Genomic DNA, 21,927 nt, shown 5'->3' on the forward strand with positions numbered 1-21,927 from the left:
TTCACAGCACATATGGAGGTTTATAATTCATTATTATCTCAAGGAGATACTTGTGAAGAAACATTTTCTCTTTTTCTCCCTTCTTCCCTCAATTAACTTATTCTTTCATTCATTAAACACAAAACTCAAATATGACAAATTCTGTCTTTGAAAGGTTCTTAAAAGGAATGCTGATTCCAGGTTTGGAATCTTTAAGGTTTACTGTGGGGACTTGAGGTAATTTTTGTGAGTCACCTTCTGGGATAAAAAAGGACTTTGTGACAGAATTGGTGGTGAATGCCATGTGACTGGAGTGGAAGTTGGCCTGGCCAGAGGACAGATTTGGTTTTATAAAGTTGCAGAAGACTTCTCATTGTAGGATTTGAACTGAGCTCTGCCACTAGGAGTAGGGTTAAACAGACGCAAGTAATGCAGAACTTCAAGAACAACCTGGACCGAGTGTCACAGGAAGAAATGTGGTTGGGCTAGGATTACGGAGAGTGGAGCAGATAAATTGACAAATAGTCGGATTCCAGATTATAGAGACCTTCACATACTTGGATAGGGGATTGACACTTAGTTCATAAATAATCGGCTAATCACAGGAGGTTGATTTAGAGTGTGGGATTTCTCTGGTAGCATGAACGTTTAGGAGAAGTGTTCTCTTAACTTACAGGATGATGTGGAAGTTGGGGAGGTATACATATCTGGCAGTTGTCCCGTGAGATATGCTAAAGGGAAACCTTATATAATTGGAGACAGTATGAGTTTGGGAGTAGGAAGACCTGCGTGTGAATTTCAGCTGCTGTTGCCTAGGCACGAGACCTGCCTTATGTCCTGTAATGTGGTTTCTCTCAAGGTTAAAATTAAACCAAATGGGATGATGATTTTCATTTTGCTGAGCTGTGTTTTGAATTAAATGAGGTTAATTATTACCAGTGATTTAAGTCAAGAGCAGGCCTTGAAGAGGTTTGGTGGGAAACTAGGAGTGGTGGGCAGCTGTGAGTGGCAGAGCTAGGATGGGCTCTTGGGTGTGTCTCCAGGACAGTCCAAAGAAGAGGTGGCCAGCAAGCCACATGATTAAAGTCTTAGTTACACAAGGACATGGCACTGAGATGTTAGAAGATCAGATTCAGCAGGGAGTTCAACAAGGACTTCTGGGTGGTGTAGCTACCCGAAGGCGAGCATTTGGGGTTTCCTAGTTCCAGATTCTCAGGCCATGAAGTCAGGATCCAGGCAACAACTGGGAGACAACACTGAGTGTTCCCATGACAAAAGCAAAGTAGAATTTCAGGACCCCACATTCAGAAGAGAGCCATAATGCTTACAGCGGGGAGGGTGGGGAACTTCCAGGACTAAGGAGGGATTCAGAGTAGAAAGCCAGTTGTTAAAGAGGAAACAGCAGTCCTTATTTCAGCATTGGGACTCTGAGTCTTTCAGAATAAAACTAGGTCAAGGGCCATGACGAGAGCATCTAATAAACTCTCTGCCCTATCAGAATTAGGTCAGAAGCAGGGAGGGGCTGAACCTCTAGGTATAAACTCCTGGTTTCTTGCTGAGCTCCTAGGGATATGGCAAACGTTGGCTGGCACATACTAGGTGTTGTTATTATTATCGTGATGGAAGGCAGACTGGAAATGGAAAGGTAAATTTGGTGAGCACTACAGAACCAAGAGAGCCTCAGAGCTCACCACAGATAGGATTAACAGGACGGGAAGGCGGTGTGTCAAATGTAACTTGGCTGTTCTGACTGGTATGAAGAAGTGGGCGTCGACAGAGTGTTGATGCAGAAGGGGGGAGTGTTAACTGCTCCAGGTGGAGGAGGGCAGAGAGAGAAGCTGAGCTTGCCAAAAGAAAATCCCAGTGGGGGATGTCCCTTAGGGAGCTGGAAGTCTGGTGACAGCAACACACTGAGAAAACTGCAGAACTGAGTCATTGTTTCTCCTCTTACTCCTCCTCCCCTCCCACTACCCACAAACCCAAGCATATACTTCTGTTTTTCACTTCAAATTATCTTTAAAACCATGGACTGTTAAAAAAAAACTTTCTGTTTTGGTTTCTTGGAAGGTGATTATGGAACTTATTTTTGAAAATAAATTTTATTTGAACTGTTAAAGACCAGACTGACATAAGAGTGTCTTATGTTATGGGTTCTTAGTGTTTCATAATACAGTGTTGAGGATGAAAGCATTACAAATAAAACAAAACCACAGATTGGTGAATAATATGGAAAGAATAAACATCAAACTATTCTGTTTATACCCCCTCTTATTTCCAAAAAAAGGGGGAGCATGTGATGTATTACTATTTGGAATTATTTCCACATTTTTTTAAAACAAAAATGTCTCAGAAAGTATTAAGTTGAAACAGACGAATCAGTTGTGAAGCTTGTTTTATAAATAATTCTGGTCTAAAAGAATTGGGAACGTTATATCCTAAGTGATGGCAGTTCATGCCTGAGCTTCTAAGTCCCTAATGGGAAATACAGGAGTGTAAATGAGAGGAGAATGGCTACCCATACACGTAGGAAATTTAAATAAAACTGGAGTGGATGACTTTGAAAGAGAAAAATGCAATATACTTTTCAAAAAGTAACTTCATCCATACTGCTGGAAATACAAGCTTCATTTGATGTTTGGAGCTAAATTGTTTTTCTTAGTAGTGTCTGTTGTTGTTTTGTTTGAAAAGTATCTCAGAGGGATGTCTAAAACTATATTATCGTGGAGTAAGAAGATGGTGCAAACACACTTTTTCTCTAGGTAAATCATTTTCATAGGAGAATTGGGTACCTAATAAACTTTCTGATAAGACCTTAGCTTAAGTGCTTTCGGCAGGCTGTGCTGTGAATGTTGACTGTGTAGTTGTGGAAGCCTCTATTTGTAAAATCATGGTTTGATGAAAAATCTGATGTCTGAGCAACAGTAAAAACACATTCAGGAGCAAAGAGCCACTACATTTAGGAGTTTCTCAAAATTAGAAATTGATATTCAGGATTTCTGTTATAGAACGCTGACTATAATGTGAGGATCACTATAAATTAGAAGAGTTGGGGCTTCTCTTTATCTAAAGATATTTAATACTGAATACAGATGAGATACCTCATTAGAACATTCTTCCCGTTAATAGTATGAGGCTTGTTTTTTTTTTTTTTTTTTTTTTTTGACAGGCAGAGTTAGAGAGAGGGAAAGGCATTCTTTCTGTTGGTTCACCCCCTAAATGGCTGCTATGACCGGTGCGCTGTGCCGATCTGAAGCCAGGAGCCAGGTGCTTCCTCCTGGTCTCCCATGCGGGTGCAGGGCCCAAGCACTTGGGCCATCCTCTACTGCCTTCCCAGGCCACAGAAGACAGCTGGACTGGAAGAGGAGCAACTGGGACAGAATCCGGCGCCCCAACCAGGACTAGAACCCTGTGTGCCGGCACCGCAGGTGGAGGATCAGCCTAGTGAGCCGAGGTGCCGGCCACATACTATGAGGCTTGTGACTGTATTCTGCCAACCCCTGTTTTCAATATAATGTATGATCTAGTGTTGGGAAGTAATCATTGCTTAATTCGTCAATGGATACATAAAATTCCTGCAAGTTTTTAAAAATATATTTTATATTTCTATAATATAGCATATCTGAATATTAAAAACATTTCTGAATTCTTATAACTTTGATTTTTAAAAAAGATTTATTTATTAATTTGAAAGATTTACATAGAGATAGGTGGAGAGATCTTTTATCCTCCGGTTGACTCCCCAGGTGGCTACAAGTAGCCAAGAGCTTCATCTGGATCTCCCATGTGGGTAGAAGGGGTCTAAACACTTGGGCCATCTTCTCTGCTGCTTTCCCCAGGCTATTAGCAGGGAGTGGGATTGGAAGTGGAGCAGCTTGGGACATGAACTGGCACCCATGTGGGTTGCTGGCATTGCAGGCTGTGGCTTTACCCACCATGTCACAACACTGACCCTATAACTTTGATTTTACTGCCTTACTGTGTTCCTCTGTGTTAAATTTCTTGATCACATGTGACAGTAATCCAGTTAATACTAGTTTAAGGGAGAGAAACAAATGTGTTATTGGCCTACATAAGCAAGCCCGCTAAAAAAAAGTTCATACCATTTCTTTCTGCATCAGTGCGTGTGGTCCCAGGTAAAGGCTCTGATTCCATTATTCATTCCTGTATGTTATACTGTATGTTGTGCCGTTTGTCATTCTTGTACCAGTTATCATGTCAATGTTACTTAAACTAGTCTAGTAATATGCCCACCCATGACGAGGGGTTAGGGGCCAGGCAGAGAAGGAGAACAAGGTAACCTCACTAGGGCCAGATGGAGTGGAGAACAGTTTCCCCAGTTGGAAGAGGGTGCTGTTCATAGAACTGTGAAGGTGAAGTACAGGCAGGTGAGCTTTCGTTTTAAGTCACAATCCATTTTTGACATTTTTCTATGTTGTGGTAAAAAAAAAAGACCTGGTAATATGATTCATTATAAAAACTACAGTTGTGAAGTACAGAGTAATTTAAGTGTCATTTGGCCTCTTTTTTGTTTTGTGTACTGTGGGCATATTTTAACCAAAATTGTAGTCAAAGCAATTTTTTGCTTTGTTTTGAGATAGGAAGAGTAAAAGGCAATGATTGTGACTTACACTCTTCCTGAGCTTTCTCTTTTTAAGAGTTTGTTTAGAAATTTGTCACGTGTACCTTTATGACCTTCTTGCAGAAGAGAGAATCCATATTGAGAAATAGGTCACAGTGGTGCCTGCTATTGAGCAACTGATAATATTTTGAAGCTCCAAACATTTTTAAAGAATGAATTCAACCAAAACATGTGATTACATATGACCATTATTTTTAATTAAAGTATGACTTATTAGAGAAAAATATATTTGGGATGTTTGGTAGAGAGCAAATAAAATTTTCATATCTGAATATTGAAAAGAAACAAGAGTATGAGAAATGTCTTTGTGATTGTTTTGGCTATTCATTCCATACACAAAGAGGGTTAATTACCAAGGCTTCATTTTATTGGGAACTTTAGAACTAATGCTCTTCAGGGATTTTTCCTTATAAGAATCAAAGTTAGGAATCTATGTATTTGTAGTGCTTAAAGCAGCTCTTTGAATCAGAAAAAAATGCTTTCTTTTTTAGAATTTGTTCTTCTACTGATGTTTTTTGGCATGCTGGCAATCATGGCAACTAGCAGCCTCCCTGTGCTGAGGACCACCGGGGGTGTTTGTGAATTAAAGCAGTGAGTGGTGGTAGGCGACACTATACACCCAAAATCGCGTGAGAAAGTTATTGCTAGGATGAATACTTAGAATTCTTTAATAGAGTTAGAGCAGTGTTACAGAAGTTTGGGTAGCATATGTGAATTTAAATGTAATGAAATATGACCATTTTAAGGGAAAATAGCCCTATTATTTAGAATTGACCTTAAAAAATCACAGAAAAAAAAACCCATTTGATGGAATTTAATATCCCTTTTCTCTTTTTACATATCCTATCTAAAATCAGCTTATCTAATATAATGTGTATCTTATATTTGTTCCTTTTCATATTGTTCATAATGTTTTTATTGTTTCTTTTATTTTTTGTTTCTGGTCCAGAGTTTTCTGAGTACCATTGATTACCCAAATTTAGATTTATCTGAACAAATTTTTTTTCATTGTGTGTGACTGAAAATGTGATCATGTTAATTCAGATAACTCCTTGCTAAACTCTGTAGTTTTTCTTTACGTGCTTAATGGTTCATGAAGTGTCACACACCTCATTGTGCTTTTCTTAATTGAGAAAGTATTACATTTATTTTCAACTAAAAGCAGTAAACATTAACTGAGCAATTACTGTTTGATAACATTGTACTGTATACTTTTTATATTAGATTGAGTTTTGAATATGTAGTATTACTATTCATTAAAAATGTTATTTTTGGTCTTGAATGGTCAGTTATTTTGCAGATATAGTCTCCTTCCCACTACCATTTAGAAACTAAAAAAAAAAAATGGATATTTAAATCTATCTTGGCTTATGTTAGCTGTAAAAGGTACCCTTTTTGTTTTTCAAATTAGATGTTTGATCTTCAGAGCCTAATTTCTAGATACTTCTTCCAAATTCAACATAAACCTCAAAAACACCACAGGTCCTAAATTATGACTTTATTTCCCAATCATAATTATTTCTATGCTAGATTTTTATATTGGGTACATCTTAATTATAACTCTCCACTAAGTCATTCCGTGTTCCCTTGAATGCCAGAAGTAGAAGGCTGTAACTATAATCATTGTGGCATTTTTCAGGCCATAATATGCCTGTAGCTGTGTCTTGCATGTCCCATAATTTGCTATGGTAACACGTGTCCATTATGTAAACGTGTCAGTGACTTGCAGGTTCTCAAAATACGGTTCCATATGTTTCTTAAAATCTCTGAGAAAGGAGAAATCAAGTGAAGATGCTCAAAAAACTCAGACCTTCTGTATTCTCTCTGGTTATTTCTGCTTTGGATAGTTCCTTGACAGTCCTGTCACTTTATCTGGTGAATATGAAGTAATTATAAGGACATGAATGTGAGCCTGTAGGAAAGTGAGATAGGAACCCTCTTTGTAACCAGTGTGATCTGGGGACACCTGTGTCTTGAGGTTACAGTACTATCTCGGTTGTCTGAAGGGTCACAGGCTCACATCCACATATCACAGGTTGAGTATCCATTATTGCTAGTGCCCAGAACCAAAGTGATTTGGATTCTTTTAAGACTTTAGAATATTTGCATATTCATAATGAGATAACCTGGGCATCTGACTCAAGCCTGTATTTGAAATTCATTTATGTCTCATATATACACCGTAGGTTCACGATCTGATGGTAATTTTGTATAATCTCATATCTCATATCTCTGTCTGCCTTGCAAATTTAAAACGATATCTGAGAGGCAGAGAGAGAGAGAGAGAGAGAGAGAGAGAGAGAGAGACAAAGAGAGAACGCTCCCATCTGCTGGTTCTCTCCTCATGTGACTGACCCTGGGCCAGGCTCAAGCCAGGAGCTAGTCTAAGTCTCCCATCTGGGTGACAAGAACTTAGTTACTTGAGCCATCACCTGGTCCCTCTGAGGACCTGCATTAGCAGGAAGGTGGAATTGTGAGCTGGGGCTAAAATACAAACCCAGGTATTTGAATCCATGTGGTGTGCAGATGCCTCAGCTGGCTTCTTAGCTGCTGGGCCATCCAGCTGCTCCTGTGGGATATCACACATGAAACAAAGTTTCACAGTGTGGAATTTTCCACTTGCAGTATCATGCCAGCATTCAAAAAGTTTTGGATTTTGGAAAAGTTAGATTTGTGATGTCTGAATGAGGGATGCTCAGCCAGCAATATGCATGAGTTCATGAAATAATAATAGGTACACTGACATGGGATATTTGGGAGGTAAGACAAACCTAGATAGTGATTATATTCAGAAAAAGAGCCTCTGTGTGTCCAGCAATCTGGGTGAGACAGTTGAGGGGCAGAGATTCAAAGATTAATCTATATAAAAAATTTGCCCCAAATTGGCTCCCTTTTCTGAAAAATAGGAGGAGGGAGGGAGAGAATGGGGAGGGGAGGGGAGGAGAGGGGAGGAGAGGAGAGGAGAGATAGAGGAGAGATGGAGGAGATATAGTCAGGGAGAGATAGCCAGGGAGAGAGAGAGAGAAGATCCAAAAACCTGTGTATCCCATTCCAAATGCCTTTGCTGTATCTAAGACTCAGGCTAGTTCTAGAATTTTAGAACCATGAAACCTAAGTATTGTTGGCACAGTTAATTTAATAAAATAAGTGTTCTAAGATCAAATAAAAAATGTAATTTTTTATAAACACATTTTGTTTTTAGTTTTCTAGGCATTTGCTGTGTCCCTAAACCAGAGTTAGGGCTTCTGGTAGCTTGGTGTTGCAGTGTGGCCTCTGTTGTCTTCAAGGTTCTGGATGATGCTGAGAAGTGGGAAGGACAGTATTTTACCTGAAAAAAATAAATGTGAGATGGAGGGCAATAATTAAGTGAGATGCCCAAGAAAAAAGAAGAAGGGGCCCTAAGGATCTGGATTATTTGCTAAGTTACTAATTTACAGGATGGTTTACAATTTTAATTTATCCAAAGCCAGTGGTGCTGGAAATTTTACAACAAATGTAAAAACTGCTAAGATTAAGAATAAACGTTTAGTGACATACTTGTGAAGATAAGAGAGAATCCAGATTTTAGATTGTTTTGGGTAGTATTAAAGGAGTCCAGTAAAAACAGGCTGGTAAATTTTGCGGGTTGTTAATAGGTTTCATAATGGTGAGTCAGTCCATCACAAACCTGGGTTCCCTGGTAGGAAGAACAGGTGTTGGCCTCAACCAAACCTGAGAACATCTGGCTTACTATTACTTGAAAGCGAATTTTTCTTGGGAATTTAAAGAATCTCTTGGTTTAGATTGCTCATGCATAAAATACTGATAAAAATAATAACTGTTCATAAGACTTGTGAGAATTAACTGAAGAAATTCAGATAAAGTGCTTGGTACAGTTCCTGGAATAAGTACACAGCAAATGATACTTGTGTTAGAAATTCTTTTGAGTTTTTGACTGTTGATATTAGTACTTTATTTACTAAGTTTATTTACAAAGTTTGACTCTTTGTCATCCATATTAATGTTTGGGGAGCTAAAGGTAGGGATTATATAATAATGCACGTATTATTTTTCATTTGTAAGTACTCATCTTTCATACTAGTATTAATTTTTGAGTGAATAGATACTTCAGTGAAATGTGTTTTTCATGGTGAGCATGAAGTTTCTTGTCTGTTTTGTATTTTTATGTGTATGTGTGTGTGTGTGTTTATGTCCCAATATTTAAATGATAAGATTTTGAACTTAGTGTATATGGCTTAAAGTCCCAATTTTATTAATAGCATTTGATTTATCTGCAAATTTGGTCTAGGGTGATCTCTCTGGTGTCACCTAGGGCTGATCTTTGTTCAAAAATACTTTGTTTCTGTTGGAATATATTGAAGACACATGGAAACACCTAATTGTTGAAACTTTCTTGCCTGTTCCTCTGTTGTACAGATGATGGAAGTATAGAGAATGAGAGAGAGATTGTCTCAGTTATCATAGATGGAACATCTGATCCAATGCCCAACCAATTAGTAACAGTATTTAATTTGGTATGAATGAACCAGAGGGTTTATAGAAGACTTGTCTTGCTTGTCCATTGTTTGGTGATGATAGTTTAATATGTAATAGTCACATTGTGATATCTTTAGCATTTTAACTTATACAATTACTTCATGAAGCTAGATTGTGAACTATTTTTAATGGAATTGAGTTTTAAAAATTGATGGTGTAAGCCATTTCTTCAAACATCAAATTAATTTGATTTGTTGTTGCTTTCTTTATGTAGGAAAACAAAATTTAGACAAATACTTATTTCTCTTTAAATGTTTATTTTCATCTAATTGAAAGGCATAGAGAGAAAGGAAGGGAAGCAGGGAGAGAGGGACAAAGTGGGAGGGAGGGAGGGAGGGAGAGAGAGAGAGAGAGAGAGAGTCAGCCATCTATCTTTCATCTGCTAGTTCACTCCCCAAATGCCCACAGTAGCTGGGGCTGGGCTAGGCTGAAGCTAGGAGCCTGGAACTCCATCGTCATCTCCAGTGGCAGGATCCCAAGCACTTGAGCCATTGTTAATGCCACCCAGGCACATTAGCAGGAAGCTGAATCAGAATTAGAGGAGCTGGGACTCAAATCAGGCTCTCCGATATGGGATGTGGGCATCCCAAAATAGCGGCTTCACCCGTTGCATCACGATGCTCACCCCTGTTTTCTGAAAGTACATAAACTCTCCTCTTCTCTCCCATCCTTCTCTTATTGTTTTTTCATTTATAAATGGTGTCTGTGAGCTTGTTTCAAATTACAGGTTTCTGGATTTCCAATAATAATAATAATAATAATAATTTATTCAAGGACTTGATGCTTTTTTTCACATAAACACACTGTATCATGACTTAGTCCTAATGATTGTTGGTTTGCTAGTTAGCTAGGCATTTTTAATATTTTGTTCATTTATGCATTTGATTAATTTTCTAAGACTTTTTGAGTTATACTGCATGTACGAAACAATATATCAGGTACTGAAAGGCTTGTCTGATATTATAGATCCTATTTCTGTCCTTAAAGAGTTTCTCTTTTACCAGATGAGCTAAGTTATGCACTCTAATAAGGCCCAAAGAGATTTAAGGTGGTGAACTCCAAAGGGGAGCAGGTAATGTTGTGGACGGCATCAGATGGTGATGCCAGTTTTCTGGCTCATGATTTCCACTGCTTACCTTTCAACAGATCTGTTACTGGAGGCACCTTTTCATTCAAGTATACAGTTTCTTTGAAAACCTACTGTATTAAAATAAATGCAAATATTAAACTCATGTAAGCGTTGTACAGTTTACTGCAGGATGTAATGAAGCTTAGTTATTCTTTTTTTTTGGTAGTAAATATTCTTTTTTTTTTAAACTTTTATTTAATGAATATAAATTTCCAAAGTACAGCTTATGGGTTACAATGGCTTCCCCCCTCCCATAACTTCCCTCCCACCCACAACCCTCCCCTTTCCCGCTCCCTCTCCTCTTCCATTCACATCAAGATTCATTTTCAATTCTCTTTAAATACAGAAGATCAGTTTAGTATATATTAGGTAAAGATTTCAACAGTTTGCCCCCATATAGCAACACAAAGTGAAAAAAATACTGTTGGAGTACTAGTTATAGTATTAAATAACAGTGTACAGCACATTAAAGACAGAGATCCTACATAATTTTTTTTTAAATTAATTTTCTATGCCATTTCCAATTTAACAACAGGTTTTTTTTTTCATTTCCAATTATCTTTATATACAGAAGATCGATTCAGTATATAATTAGTAAAGATCTCATCAGTTTGTACCCACGCAGAAACACAAAGTGTAAAAATACTGTTTCAGTACTAGTTACAGCATCACTGCACATTAGACAACACATTAAGCACAGATCCCACATGGGATGTAAGTACACAGTGAAGCTTAGTTATTCTTAATCTCTGCTTGATGTAACTTGATGCATTTAGTCTCAGACTCTGTTACAACAGAGTTGTAGATGGCTACATCACCCAGAGCCTTATGTTTAAAGTTAAAACTCCTGACAGGGGACAGAGAGGGTCTGGCTTCAGAGCTGCAGGCCATCCACAGTTCTTGAAGGTGTTTCTTTAGCAACTGGGAGAGCTCCATAGCTGAATTGCTCATTCATCCTGCTACTGAAGCGTTCGTTCGTTTAGAAATGTTTTGATGGATTAGACCACGTGAGAGGAGGAAGGCAACATATGAATACTGTTTGAAGTTTTCCTGAGGTCTGATTAAGTTATGGTCAACACTAGCAGGCTAGAGAAAACAGTTTACGAATTTCACAGAAGTCATTCTGGGATATATTCCCTGACACGAGCTTAAGAGCAACCTTCTGATTTAACCTTATTGTAAGAGATTCTTAAAAACTAATTCATTTAATAAATGAAGCCATCTTTAAAACCCTTAATTTTCCCTGTTACTTGAAACATGTTACAGTATGCTAATAAAGGTGTGACTAAAATAATAAAGAGATTGTAAACTGGAAGATGCGGTGAGCCTCTGTAATAGTCTCTGTTTTGATATTTTATTTAAAAAATTATTTCAGGGAGAATTGTGCACTGAGTTAGTTCCCACTTTGGGAAGCCCACATCCCAAAGTGCCCTGGATGGAGTCCTGCCTGGGGTGGGGTCCTGCCTGGGTGGGGTCCTGCTTTCATTCCTAGCTCTCTGCTAATGCGTGGGGGAGGCAGCAGATGATGGCCCAATTGCTTGGACCCTGCCACCCATGTGGGAGGTCCAGATGGAGTTCCAAGCTGCTGACTTTGGCCTGGCCCAGCCCCAGCTGTTGCATGCATTTAGGGGGTGAAAGTCTGGGTAGAAGGTTCCCGCCACCTTCTTTCTCATCTTGTTCCCCTCTTACTCTCTTTTTGTCACTGTGGTTTTCAAGTAAATAAATAAAAATCAATCTTTAAAAAAATTTCCTTCAGAACTGGTAGCAGGCAAGATACATTTGGGGCTTTTGTGTTTTCCATGGGCCTTTTGTTTTCATGGCTCACCCTCACTTTTATCCCAGAGGGGCCAAAGCTACAGTTATCATGTGGTTAGTTGGAACCTTTGTGGCTCCCTGTATTCTTACAAAGCTCTTCTTTCCTTTTTTGTTCAGAGTGTTATCAGCTGAATTATGTCAAAAATACTTAAAGGTGTTAGTGATTAGAGAGATTACCCCTTCTAGCGGCCACACTGAGCCTTTTTTTTTTTTTTAAAGATTATTTTACTTATTTGAATGAGTTATAGAGAGAAAAGTAGAGGGGGGGGGGTCTTCCATCCACTGTTTCACTGGCCAAATGGCTGCAATGGCTGGTGCTGAGCTGATCTGAAGCCAGGAGCCAGGAGCTTTTGCCGGGTCTCCCATGTAGGTGCAGGAGCCCAAGGACTTGGGCTTTCCTCTGCTGTGTTCCCAGGTGCATTAGCAGGGAGCTAGATTTGAAGTGGAGCAGCTGGGACTCAAACCAGCACCCATATGGGATGCTGGCGTTGCAGGCCAGGGCTTTAAACCACTGCGCCAGAGCACCAGCCTTGAGGGCACATTGAGCTTTAACAGTGCTGTTCATTTGCCGGAAATGGGGTGAGTGTGGTTACAGTCGATAAAGTCACAGACCAAGAGTCTCTGTTTATGCTCAAAAAGGTCTTTGAGTGCCTATGGAATGTCTTTGGTAATTTCTGAGTTTAGATAGGTTTCATGCATATTTTTCACCCATGAAATCCTACTGTATTTGTTTTCTAATCCCTGAAGCCTCAATCACAAAGTGAAACTTTGGTTTCACGGGAAGTAATCTAAAAAAGTGCAAATGATGGCCCCTTGGCAGAGCTGCGTATTTTGCAACCAACGTTTCATGATTCAACACTGTTGGTTTTAGATGCTAAGAATTCACATTTCCACTGTGAGTAGGGAGAGCATTTCTACTTCCTGTAAACAGTTCTTCTTCCTGTTCTAGTTAGGAGCAGGGGATACTAGAAATCACTGTACATCATCTGCATTCAGCTTCTGTCCAGAAAGGAACATTGTACAGAGATCATCTGGAACTTGTCTGACTCTGATAATGTGGTGCAGAGCAGTTCTAAAAATAAAGGCAGGATTGTTGTGTCCGTTAGGAGCAGCTGATTTCATCATTGTTATTTTTCAGTTGTAGCCTCGTGCCTTGTATGGTGGTTTCTGTTTCTTGGAACGAGCTAAGAAGAGCCGATCTATTCTTGGGCTCTGGGAATGCTTCACTGCAAGTCTGTGTTTTCGAGAATAATGTTTGGCTCATACAAGGAGTCTGTGTTCTGGAAGTGTCATGTTGGATGCATGTGAGGGGGATTAGCACCCATGGGAACTGAGCCTGAGAATCGGAATAGAAAACGCCAGTGTCAGATGAAGAAACGCTTCTTTATTGAGACTGTATTCAAGTACAGAAAACACAATAATGCAGCATTATTAAACAGGAGCCTTCTTTGCTCTCTTTCTGCCTGTTGGGGAGGCTCGACTTGGATTTTATGGTTATCAGGAAATTTTAGTTTCATCCATACCCCAGGCAGCAGTACCTTTGCTTGTGTTTATTTGGATCTACTCTAATAAATAAGGGTCCCACAGTACATCCTTAGAATAACCAGAGAGACAACGTGGATGTTCCTGAGAGCCTGGTAGCTGCATATGTAATAGTTCATAGATTTTTCTTGCCATCTGTTGAAGAAAGGAGAGGACTTCAGGATTATTAGTTATCTTACACTTAACATGTTATAATTTAGTTGTTTAGATTGATCTTCTGTCTTTTTTTCTTTTTTAGATACTGGCTCAGTCATGTACCGAAATCCTGGAATTGCGTCCCTCAAGTGTCTGTGTGGGGGGTGAGTGTTTAGAATTTAAAAATATCATGTAAGAAATTGTATTTTTCCATAGCTAAAATATATGATTTGAAACTCATGTTGGAAGAAGAGTAGCAAAATTAACTTTTTTGGCATCTTTTTTTGTGTAAGAATTTTTAAATAATTCCTTGAAATATTTCTATTTTAAATTCAAATTTTTAAGATGGGAGTGTTATTTTAAATAATTGAGCATATTGTGTGACAGGCTTTTAGAATCTTCTGTACCCTTAGTTCACATGTGAGACCTTTCCTGTGACAAATACAATAAAAAAATCATTTCTTTTATCTGATTAGATAGTCAAGTATCTCTAGACTGTGAGCTCCCTGCTTTAATGCCCTGGCCAAGGCACAGCATCGCCCACGTTAGGCACTTAAGGAAGTGACTCCCGGGCGTGTGGCAGGAAGGAAGCAGGTGGCCAAACAGCTATGCTAGAACAGACTCAGGAGTTTGCACCTCTCAGCGTCTTTGCCCAGAGAGAGTATACTTCTTTCTGGACCATTTGTATCTTCCTCAAGTCTGACCGAGAGTTCACTGTAACATGATTTTCTTTGTAGAAATACAGAGGGGTGAGTGTTGGGCACAGCAGTTAAGTCGCCATTTGGGATGCGCGGATCCCATATCAGAGTGCTTGGGTTAGATTCTTGGCTCTGCTCCTGATTCCAGATTCTTGCCAATGTGCACTCCTGGAGGCAGCATGTGGTGGCTCAAGGACTTGGGCCCTGCCATCCACATGGGAGATCCAGACTGAATTCCTGGCTTTGGCCTGGCCTAACTCCAGCCATTGTAGGCGTTTGGGGAGTGAACCAAGAGATGGGAAATTTCTTTCTGTTTGTCTATGTTTCTGTCTCTGCCTTCAATTAGAATGAAAGTAAATAAATAAAAAATTTTAGATGGTGATTCAGTGTAGTTGAGGAGGAAACGAAATATATTGTATCGTTGACCACAGAGCTTCCTACTCTGCTGGACCTGGGCCTGGCCTTTTATTTACTTATTTGTTTATTTCTTAAAAAGATTTGTTTGTTTATTTGAAAGGCAGAGTTATAGAGGGAGGAGAGAGAGAGAAATCTTCCATCTGCTGGTTCATTCCTCAAATGACTGGATGGCCAGGGTTTGGCCAGGCCAAAACCAGGAACCAAGAGCTTCTTCCAGGTCTCCCATGTGGCTGAAAGGCTGTCAGTGGCCCAAGGACTTTGACCATTCATTACTGCTTTCCAAGGTCATTAGTATGGATCTGGATTAAAAGTGGAGCAGCCCGGACATGAACCAGTACCCAAATGGGGATACCCACATTGCAGGCAGTGGCTTAATCAGCCATACCACAATGCTGGCCCCTGGAGCGGGTCTTTTTTTTTTTTTTAATGATTTATTTATTTATTTGAAAGGCAGAGTTACAGAGGGGCAGAGGTAGAGATAGAGATAGAGATAGAGATAGAGAGAGGGAGAAAGTCTTCCATCTGTCGGTTCATTCCCCAGACAACTGTAAAGGCCGGAGCAAGGCCCATCTGAAGCCAGCTGCCAAGAGCTTCTTCCAGGTCTCCAATGCTGGTGCAGGGACTCAAGGACTTGGGCTGTCTTACACTGTTTTCCCAGGCCATAGCGAAGAACTGGATTGGAAGTGGAGCAGCTGGTAACTGAACCGGTGCCCATGTGGAATGTGGTGCCGCAGGCAGTGGTTTTACCCACTATGCTATGGTGCCGGTCCTGAAGCTGGTCTTAAACTCTGCATTTTACAGACCTCTTAGTAATTAATCATTGATCTGTTTAACAGAAACAGTGTATCCAGACATCCTAGAGCATGGATGAACACATTTCTAAAGATAGTAAGGAAAAATAAATGGGAAAATAATATGAAAATGATAGTATTTATTGTTCTTATTATGTTCTGGCTTCATACTGGGCCCTTTGCATTTGTCATTTGTTTTAAATTAAAAAATTATTTTGGGGGCCAGGGTTGTGGTGTAGTGGCTATAACTGCTGCTTGCAATGCCAGTATACCATGTGGGTGCTGGTTCATGCCCAGGGTGTTCTATTTCCAATCCAGCTCCCTGCCAATGGCCTGGGAAAAAAATACTTGGCCTCTGCTACCCATGTGGGAGACCTGGCAGAAGCCTACGGCCCTGGCTTCAGCCTGGCCCAACACTGGCTGTTGTGGCCATGAGGGGAGTGAACCAGCAGATGGAAGATTTATCTGTCTGTCTCTTTCCTTCTCTCTCTTTCTAGCTTTGTCTTTTAAATAAAATAAGTAATCCAAAAAAGATAAAAGAGAGAGAGAAAGAAAAAGAGAAAAAAAATCTTCCATATGCTGGTTCACTGTCCAAATGCCCACAATAGCTGGATATATGGAGCTAGTGCAAAGCTTGGAGTTTGTTCTGGGTCTACCTCATGGATGGCAGGGACATACGTGTGTGAAGCCATCATCTGCTGCCTCCTGGGATGCACATTAACAAGAGGGTAGAGATGGGAGTGGACCGGACTCCAGCCAGGCACTGCAGCTGCAATATCTGAGAGTGGAAAACAACAACGTGATTTCTTTCCTGTTGATGTTTGTCTAAGGAGAGAATTTGAGTACGTTTGATGTGACTCTCTGAAATTACTGTTAGCCTTCAGTTCTAATACCCTGAGTCCTGTTGGAAAACGCTTGGTCTAGAAAATAAAATAATACATCTCTATATGACAGTGGGGAGTCCCTTCACTGCATTGACCTAGATGTCTAAGAAAGGAAGCACAATTGGAAATACAGAACTAGATCCTCCTGTTGTTAGTGGATTGAATAGGATGAAGGAATTCATTTTGTGTACTGTGATTTATTCCGTTCAAGTTGTCTTTTTTTCTATAAAGCAGTGACTAAAATGTCTCTTTTTCTCTTTATTCTAGAGGAATTTCAGATTGTTTTGAATGGGAGAGGATTCTCGTTGGGCAGTCGGAATGGCAGTGTGCTCTGTACCTACGCTGTAAATGAGACATACACGAAGAGTGAGTCCCCAGTGATCTCAGTGTTGCTTCAGTGCCTGCACAGTGTTTGGCACCAACTGCTTTTTTTCTCCAACTAAAACCAGCTGTGTTATATTTTTTATTCAAAGAAGAAAGAAATGCAGTCTCAGTAACATAACTATTCGTGGTTATTTTATAATTATTAAAATGGCAACATTTATTCATAAATATTAAATTGTTTTAAGTAAGCCTCATTATGCAGATAATATTTTGAGACTGAAAGGATAAAATGACTTGCTGTGGTGCCACCATTAACGGTAATACTAGGCAGAGCTCATATTGGAACTCAGTTTTCCTGACTGTTTTTATATATGGTACCATTGACTGATTTAACTACCTCTTTCTCCAGACTTTTTTCTTCCTACTCTTGCCTTGAAATCTAATTATCTTGAGTAGTTCCTACTGCTTGATCTCTTTCATTGTTGCTTTTAAAAACTCAATTTCCCAGTAATTTGTGAGTCAGTTTCGTGAAGGACAGGTTTTTTTTGCCTTACAGATTTTTTTTTTTTTTGTATCACCAATGACCACCCAGTACATTGTCTGTTGAAAATAATTGTATTTGGGCCGGCACCGCGGCTTACTAGGCTAATCCTCTGCCTGTGGCTTCGATACCCCGGATTCTAGTACTGGTTGGGGTACCAGATTCTGTCTCGGTTGCTCCTCTTCCAGTCCAGCTCTCTGCTGTGGCCCGGGAAGGCAGTGGAGGATGGCCCAAGTGCTTGGGCCCTGCACCCACATGGGAGGCCAGGAGGAAGCACCTGGCTCCTGGTTTCGGATCAGCAGCGCGCCTGCCGTGGTGGTCATTTGGGGGGTGAACCACCGGAAGGAAGACCTTTCTCTCTCTCTCTCTCTCTCTCTCTCTCACTGTCTAACTCTGCCTGTCAAAAAATAAAAAATAAATAATTGTATTTATAGAATTGGAGTTTATTTTCCCTGGTTTCAACTTTCAGAAAAGCTTAAATGAATCTAAGTTTTCCGAGTATTTTGGGTCTCTATAAAGTTCCTCATTAATGATTGTGTTGGTTTATAATTCTATAAACGCTAGTAGAGTTCTTTTATTGAGAAATTCATCTATGATTTTACTGATTATCTGATGGTGTGCACAGCTCTGGCCACACAGAAACTGTTCAATATGTGTTTGTTCAGTTAAAGTGATGAAGATCTCAGTATGATCAGTGTCACAATTAGTTACTGTCTTTCCTATTAAGATCGAATTTCAATAAGGCAAAACAATAATATTTGTAACAAATGCTCTTCATAGTAGGTTTTACTGTTAAGTAGGACAAAATAATTTTATTTTTATTTAGTATTAATTTGTATTCTAAGTGTTCATTTTTCAGAACTCTTTCTAGTTACATATTTGAGTTAAATATATGAATATTTTATGCTTAGCTACATAAGATTAAGCTTATTAAATCCTCAAATAGAGTCAGAGTTGTATTTTCATTTCTTACATTCTGGGATGATGCATTTTATGATAGTACTTTTTTGAATATTTCTAGTCTTGTTCACTTTTCTCATAGATTATTAAAATTCCAAGGACAATTTTAGTACCTTGCTGTATAAAATATACTTATTTATTGTAGACACAACTGTTTTATAAATTCATGAGCTAAGTTTGTTTTCCTTTGGAAATTCATCTTCCTTTCTCAATCTTTTCTAAATTCTACCTAAAAATTAAACATATATGCATATATATATATGTATATGTATATATGTATATATATATATGTCCCATCACTTTTCTTCTCCTTCTTCTTCAGATTTTTTTTATGCTAAGATACCCAACATTCAACCGTTGAACTCTGAGGGATGCTCTTCATAGTGCCAGTGAAACTGTGTGAGTTACCTAAAACTCTTTATTAACCCAGTGGCATTTTATCTTGCAGGTGTAAAGCCAGTAAGTGTGCAGCTCAATTCTATGCTTTGTCCTGCACCCGTCCTGACTAAGGCTGGAGAGTAAGTACCTCCCTGCTGTTCAGGTCAGCAGCCTTGAATCACTGATTCTTTCCCCCCCGTTTTCTTGGCTGCAGATCTCCTCGGCTGTCCTTTCCAAGTATGTCCAGAGTTCAGTCTCAGCTCACTGCTCGCGCTGCTGCCATCCTGAGCTCAGCTGCTGTCACTGCTCGCTGGGCCTTTCTGTCTTGCCCTTGGCAAGAGTCATTTTGGTAAAGCAGAGCAGCCCCTTTGCCCGACTTCTCCATGCTAAGTGCCTCCTGCCACTCAGAGTCCAAGTGCAGCCTCTTCGAGGGTCTGCAGGACATGGCCCCGCCCTGCCTCCCAGACCTCTTCTGCTGTTTGTTCTCCGCTGACTCAGTTACGGTCACTCTGGCCTCCTTGCAGTCCTTTCCCTGGTCAGCAGCTCACTCTCACTTCAGCTCTTCTACCTCTGCTCTCTCCGCTTTGAATCCTCTTCTCTTCTTGGCTTGCTTCCTTGCCTTTCAGTAAGCCCTTTTGTGGGTACTCTGTTTTTTTATTTACTTGAAAAGCAGAGTTATAGAAAGAGAGCGAGCGAGCCTGGAGTTTCTTCATGGTCTCCCACATAAATGCAGGGTTCTAAACACTCGGACCATCTTCTGCTACTTTCCCAGGTGTGTTAGCAGGGAGCTAGATTGGAAGCAGAGCAGCCAGGACTAGAACTGGCACCCATATAGGATGCCAACAATATAGGCAGAGGCCTAGCCTGCTGTGCCACAATGCTGGCCTCATGTTATTCTATTTAATCAAACAGTCTTCTCTCCATTTTGGGTCTGTAACTCCTGTTCCCTTTGCAGGTTTTAATTTTTCTCATCAGCACTTCCTTCTTTATTCTTGTTTATCTTCTTTCTGCCAGGATGCATTTTGTCTAATTTCTTGTGTCTCTAACACCTAACAATACCTCAAGCTTAGTAGATTCAATGAATATTTTAGATGAAAGCAAGTTAATTTTTCTCAAATATTTTGGCTTATCAATTATTATAAAGAGATAAAAGGGCCATTTAATTGCTGGAGGTGGGAGTCAATGTTGGGTAAGGGAAAATAGGTCAGAATCCTGTTTTGGGGGTAGGCATACCATTTAAAAGAGCAGAATACATCATTGGATTTTAAATAATGGTGACTGGCTAAGGAAGGCAGCTTCTTTCCCAAGGTAGTTATAAAACTCAGTATGCCTGTTCTGTTCCAGGCATTGAATTTGTTGCCTCTAGAATTTGCCTTTGGGCACAGTCTCCTTTTGCGTAGAACACCATAGAGATTGCTATAGTGTTTAAAATCTCAAGAACAGAATAAATACTGGACATGAGAAGTAACCATTTGTTTGGCTTTTGACATTCATATTTTGCCTATGAGCAAACAGAGTGTTTCCGGATTGATATCTGCCAAACAGGATTACTCTTTTGCGTTCTCTCCCCCACTTTGTCTTTTGGATCAAGCACATGCAGCCACTAACTGAAATTGGTTGAAGGTTTTCTTTGTGAATGTATAGGGTATTTTGGGACATCATTATTTGTTCTGCCTAGCTCATTGCAGGCAGGTTGGACCTTTCCTTTGCCTTGGATTTTCTTCAGATACTTTTGTAGGTAACAAGCTCTCTTATGAGATTGAATTAAAATCAATATAAGTGGAACAGTGTAGCCTCCTAAGGTGACTGATGCTTAATATGTTTGCCTAATTAGCTTTTGGCTAAGGATTCAAACCCGTTAAGTAGCTAGTTAGTCTATGTTTCAAATAAACACATCTGGCCCAACAATGAAGGAAGGCTTTTCCTGTGTGAGGGTGACAGATGTGGTGATGGTTCCCCCTATTCTCTCACTTAAATAATTAACAAGGCGCTGGTGAAGTAACCCTACACAGACAGCCTCAAAGCCAGATGCATGGTCTCAGAGCTGACTCCATGGGCATGTGCCTCATCTCATTAGCCTGCTCTGTCGTTCCGTTTCCATCATTACGTACATGCTGAATTCATTTTACTTGAGGATTATTCTTTCAAACACTTAACGCTTTTGGATTTTGGTTTAAAAGAGGGTTCACATGAAGATATTTACTTACTGGTGAGGACTGAGAAGGTAGGGGAGTAGCTAACACATGGGTGTGCATTCAGAAATTGATGTTATGAAGTAAACAGAGGTATGTGGGCAAATCCCATCCAGGGATGTCATTGTTGAGGATGGTAGGAAGTCTTTCAAGGAATTTCTTTGAGAAAATTCTGTTTAGGTAATTTCTTTATTTGAAGTTTAAGGCTTTCAGGCTCTGAGGAACAAATTCTTAGTATTTACATAGAAACAAATGAGTGGTAGTAGTGAGGTTGTTCTTTTCTACTTCTTCCATTGGACACAATTTACTGTTAAAATGCCATATGACTAAACACATTGTGCTACCAAGAAAAATCTGTAGATTACTTAGGAGTTTATTTCTGCCAGTGGTTCATTTGTACCAAAATGCCTCACGTTCTCATAGGATGATCTCTTTGAAGTTCTGTGGGTGCTACCCGTCGTAGCCTCACGGTTTAATCTGCAGGTGTCACAAATCCTTACAATATAGGCTGATTCTCTGACTCCTGTTTTGTGAGACAGCAACAATAGCACAGCTGCTCTGTAATAGTTGAGATCTCAAACCTGTAATTTGGCAAGAAGAACGGAACGAATTGGGTAAATATACATAAACACATTGTGAAGAAAGAAAAACAGAACAGAATGAACCAGAGCCTTATCCTACAGCTTGTTTGATAGCGATGATTTAAGGAGGCATATGGTATAGCTAAATGTGCTTTCAAAAACATTGGCCACAGTCTTCTGGCAAATATGAAATAAATATCTAAATCAGATGAAAGTGATAGTATTAGTTCTCCTAAAAGGCAGTGTGGGAAGACACTTGACAGAGTGTTTTGAGTCAGAACTATGGGGTATCAGTGCGTGTGGAGAATTTCAGACATCAGATGCTGAAGGATCATTGAGCTAAACAACATGGGCAGCAGTGGGGTTAGGGGCTGGCCTGGTGATGG

General features: G+C 39.7%; 1 protein-coding gene across 1 annotated transcript in view; it reads left to right on the plus strand.

Moving 5' to 3' along the window:
• ANTXR2 (ANTXR cell adhesion molecule 2) overlaps positions 1-21,927 on the plus strand; it is a 157,540-nt gene that overhangs the window by 24,032 nt on the left and 111,581 nt on the right. Inside the window, exons 8-10 of the mRNA XM_062198612.1 lie at positions 13,879-13,939; positions 16,833-16,931; positions 18,839-18,908. Coding sequence (XP_062054596.1) covers positions 13,879-13,939; positions 16,833-16,931; positions 18,839-18,908 — 230 coding nt within the window. The remainder of the gene's footprint in view (positions 1-13,878; positions 13,940-16,832; positions 16,932-18,838; positions 18,909-21,927) is intronic.

The sequence above is a fragment of the Lepus europaeus genome, chromosome 8 (genome assembly GCF_033115175.1).
Source record: "Lepus europaeus isolate LE1 chromosome 8, mLepTim1.pri, whole genome shotgun sequence".
Taxonomy (NCBI): domain Eukaryota; kingdom Metazoa; phylum Chordata; class Mammalia; order Lagomorpha; family Leporidae; genus Lepus; species Lepus europaeus.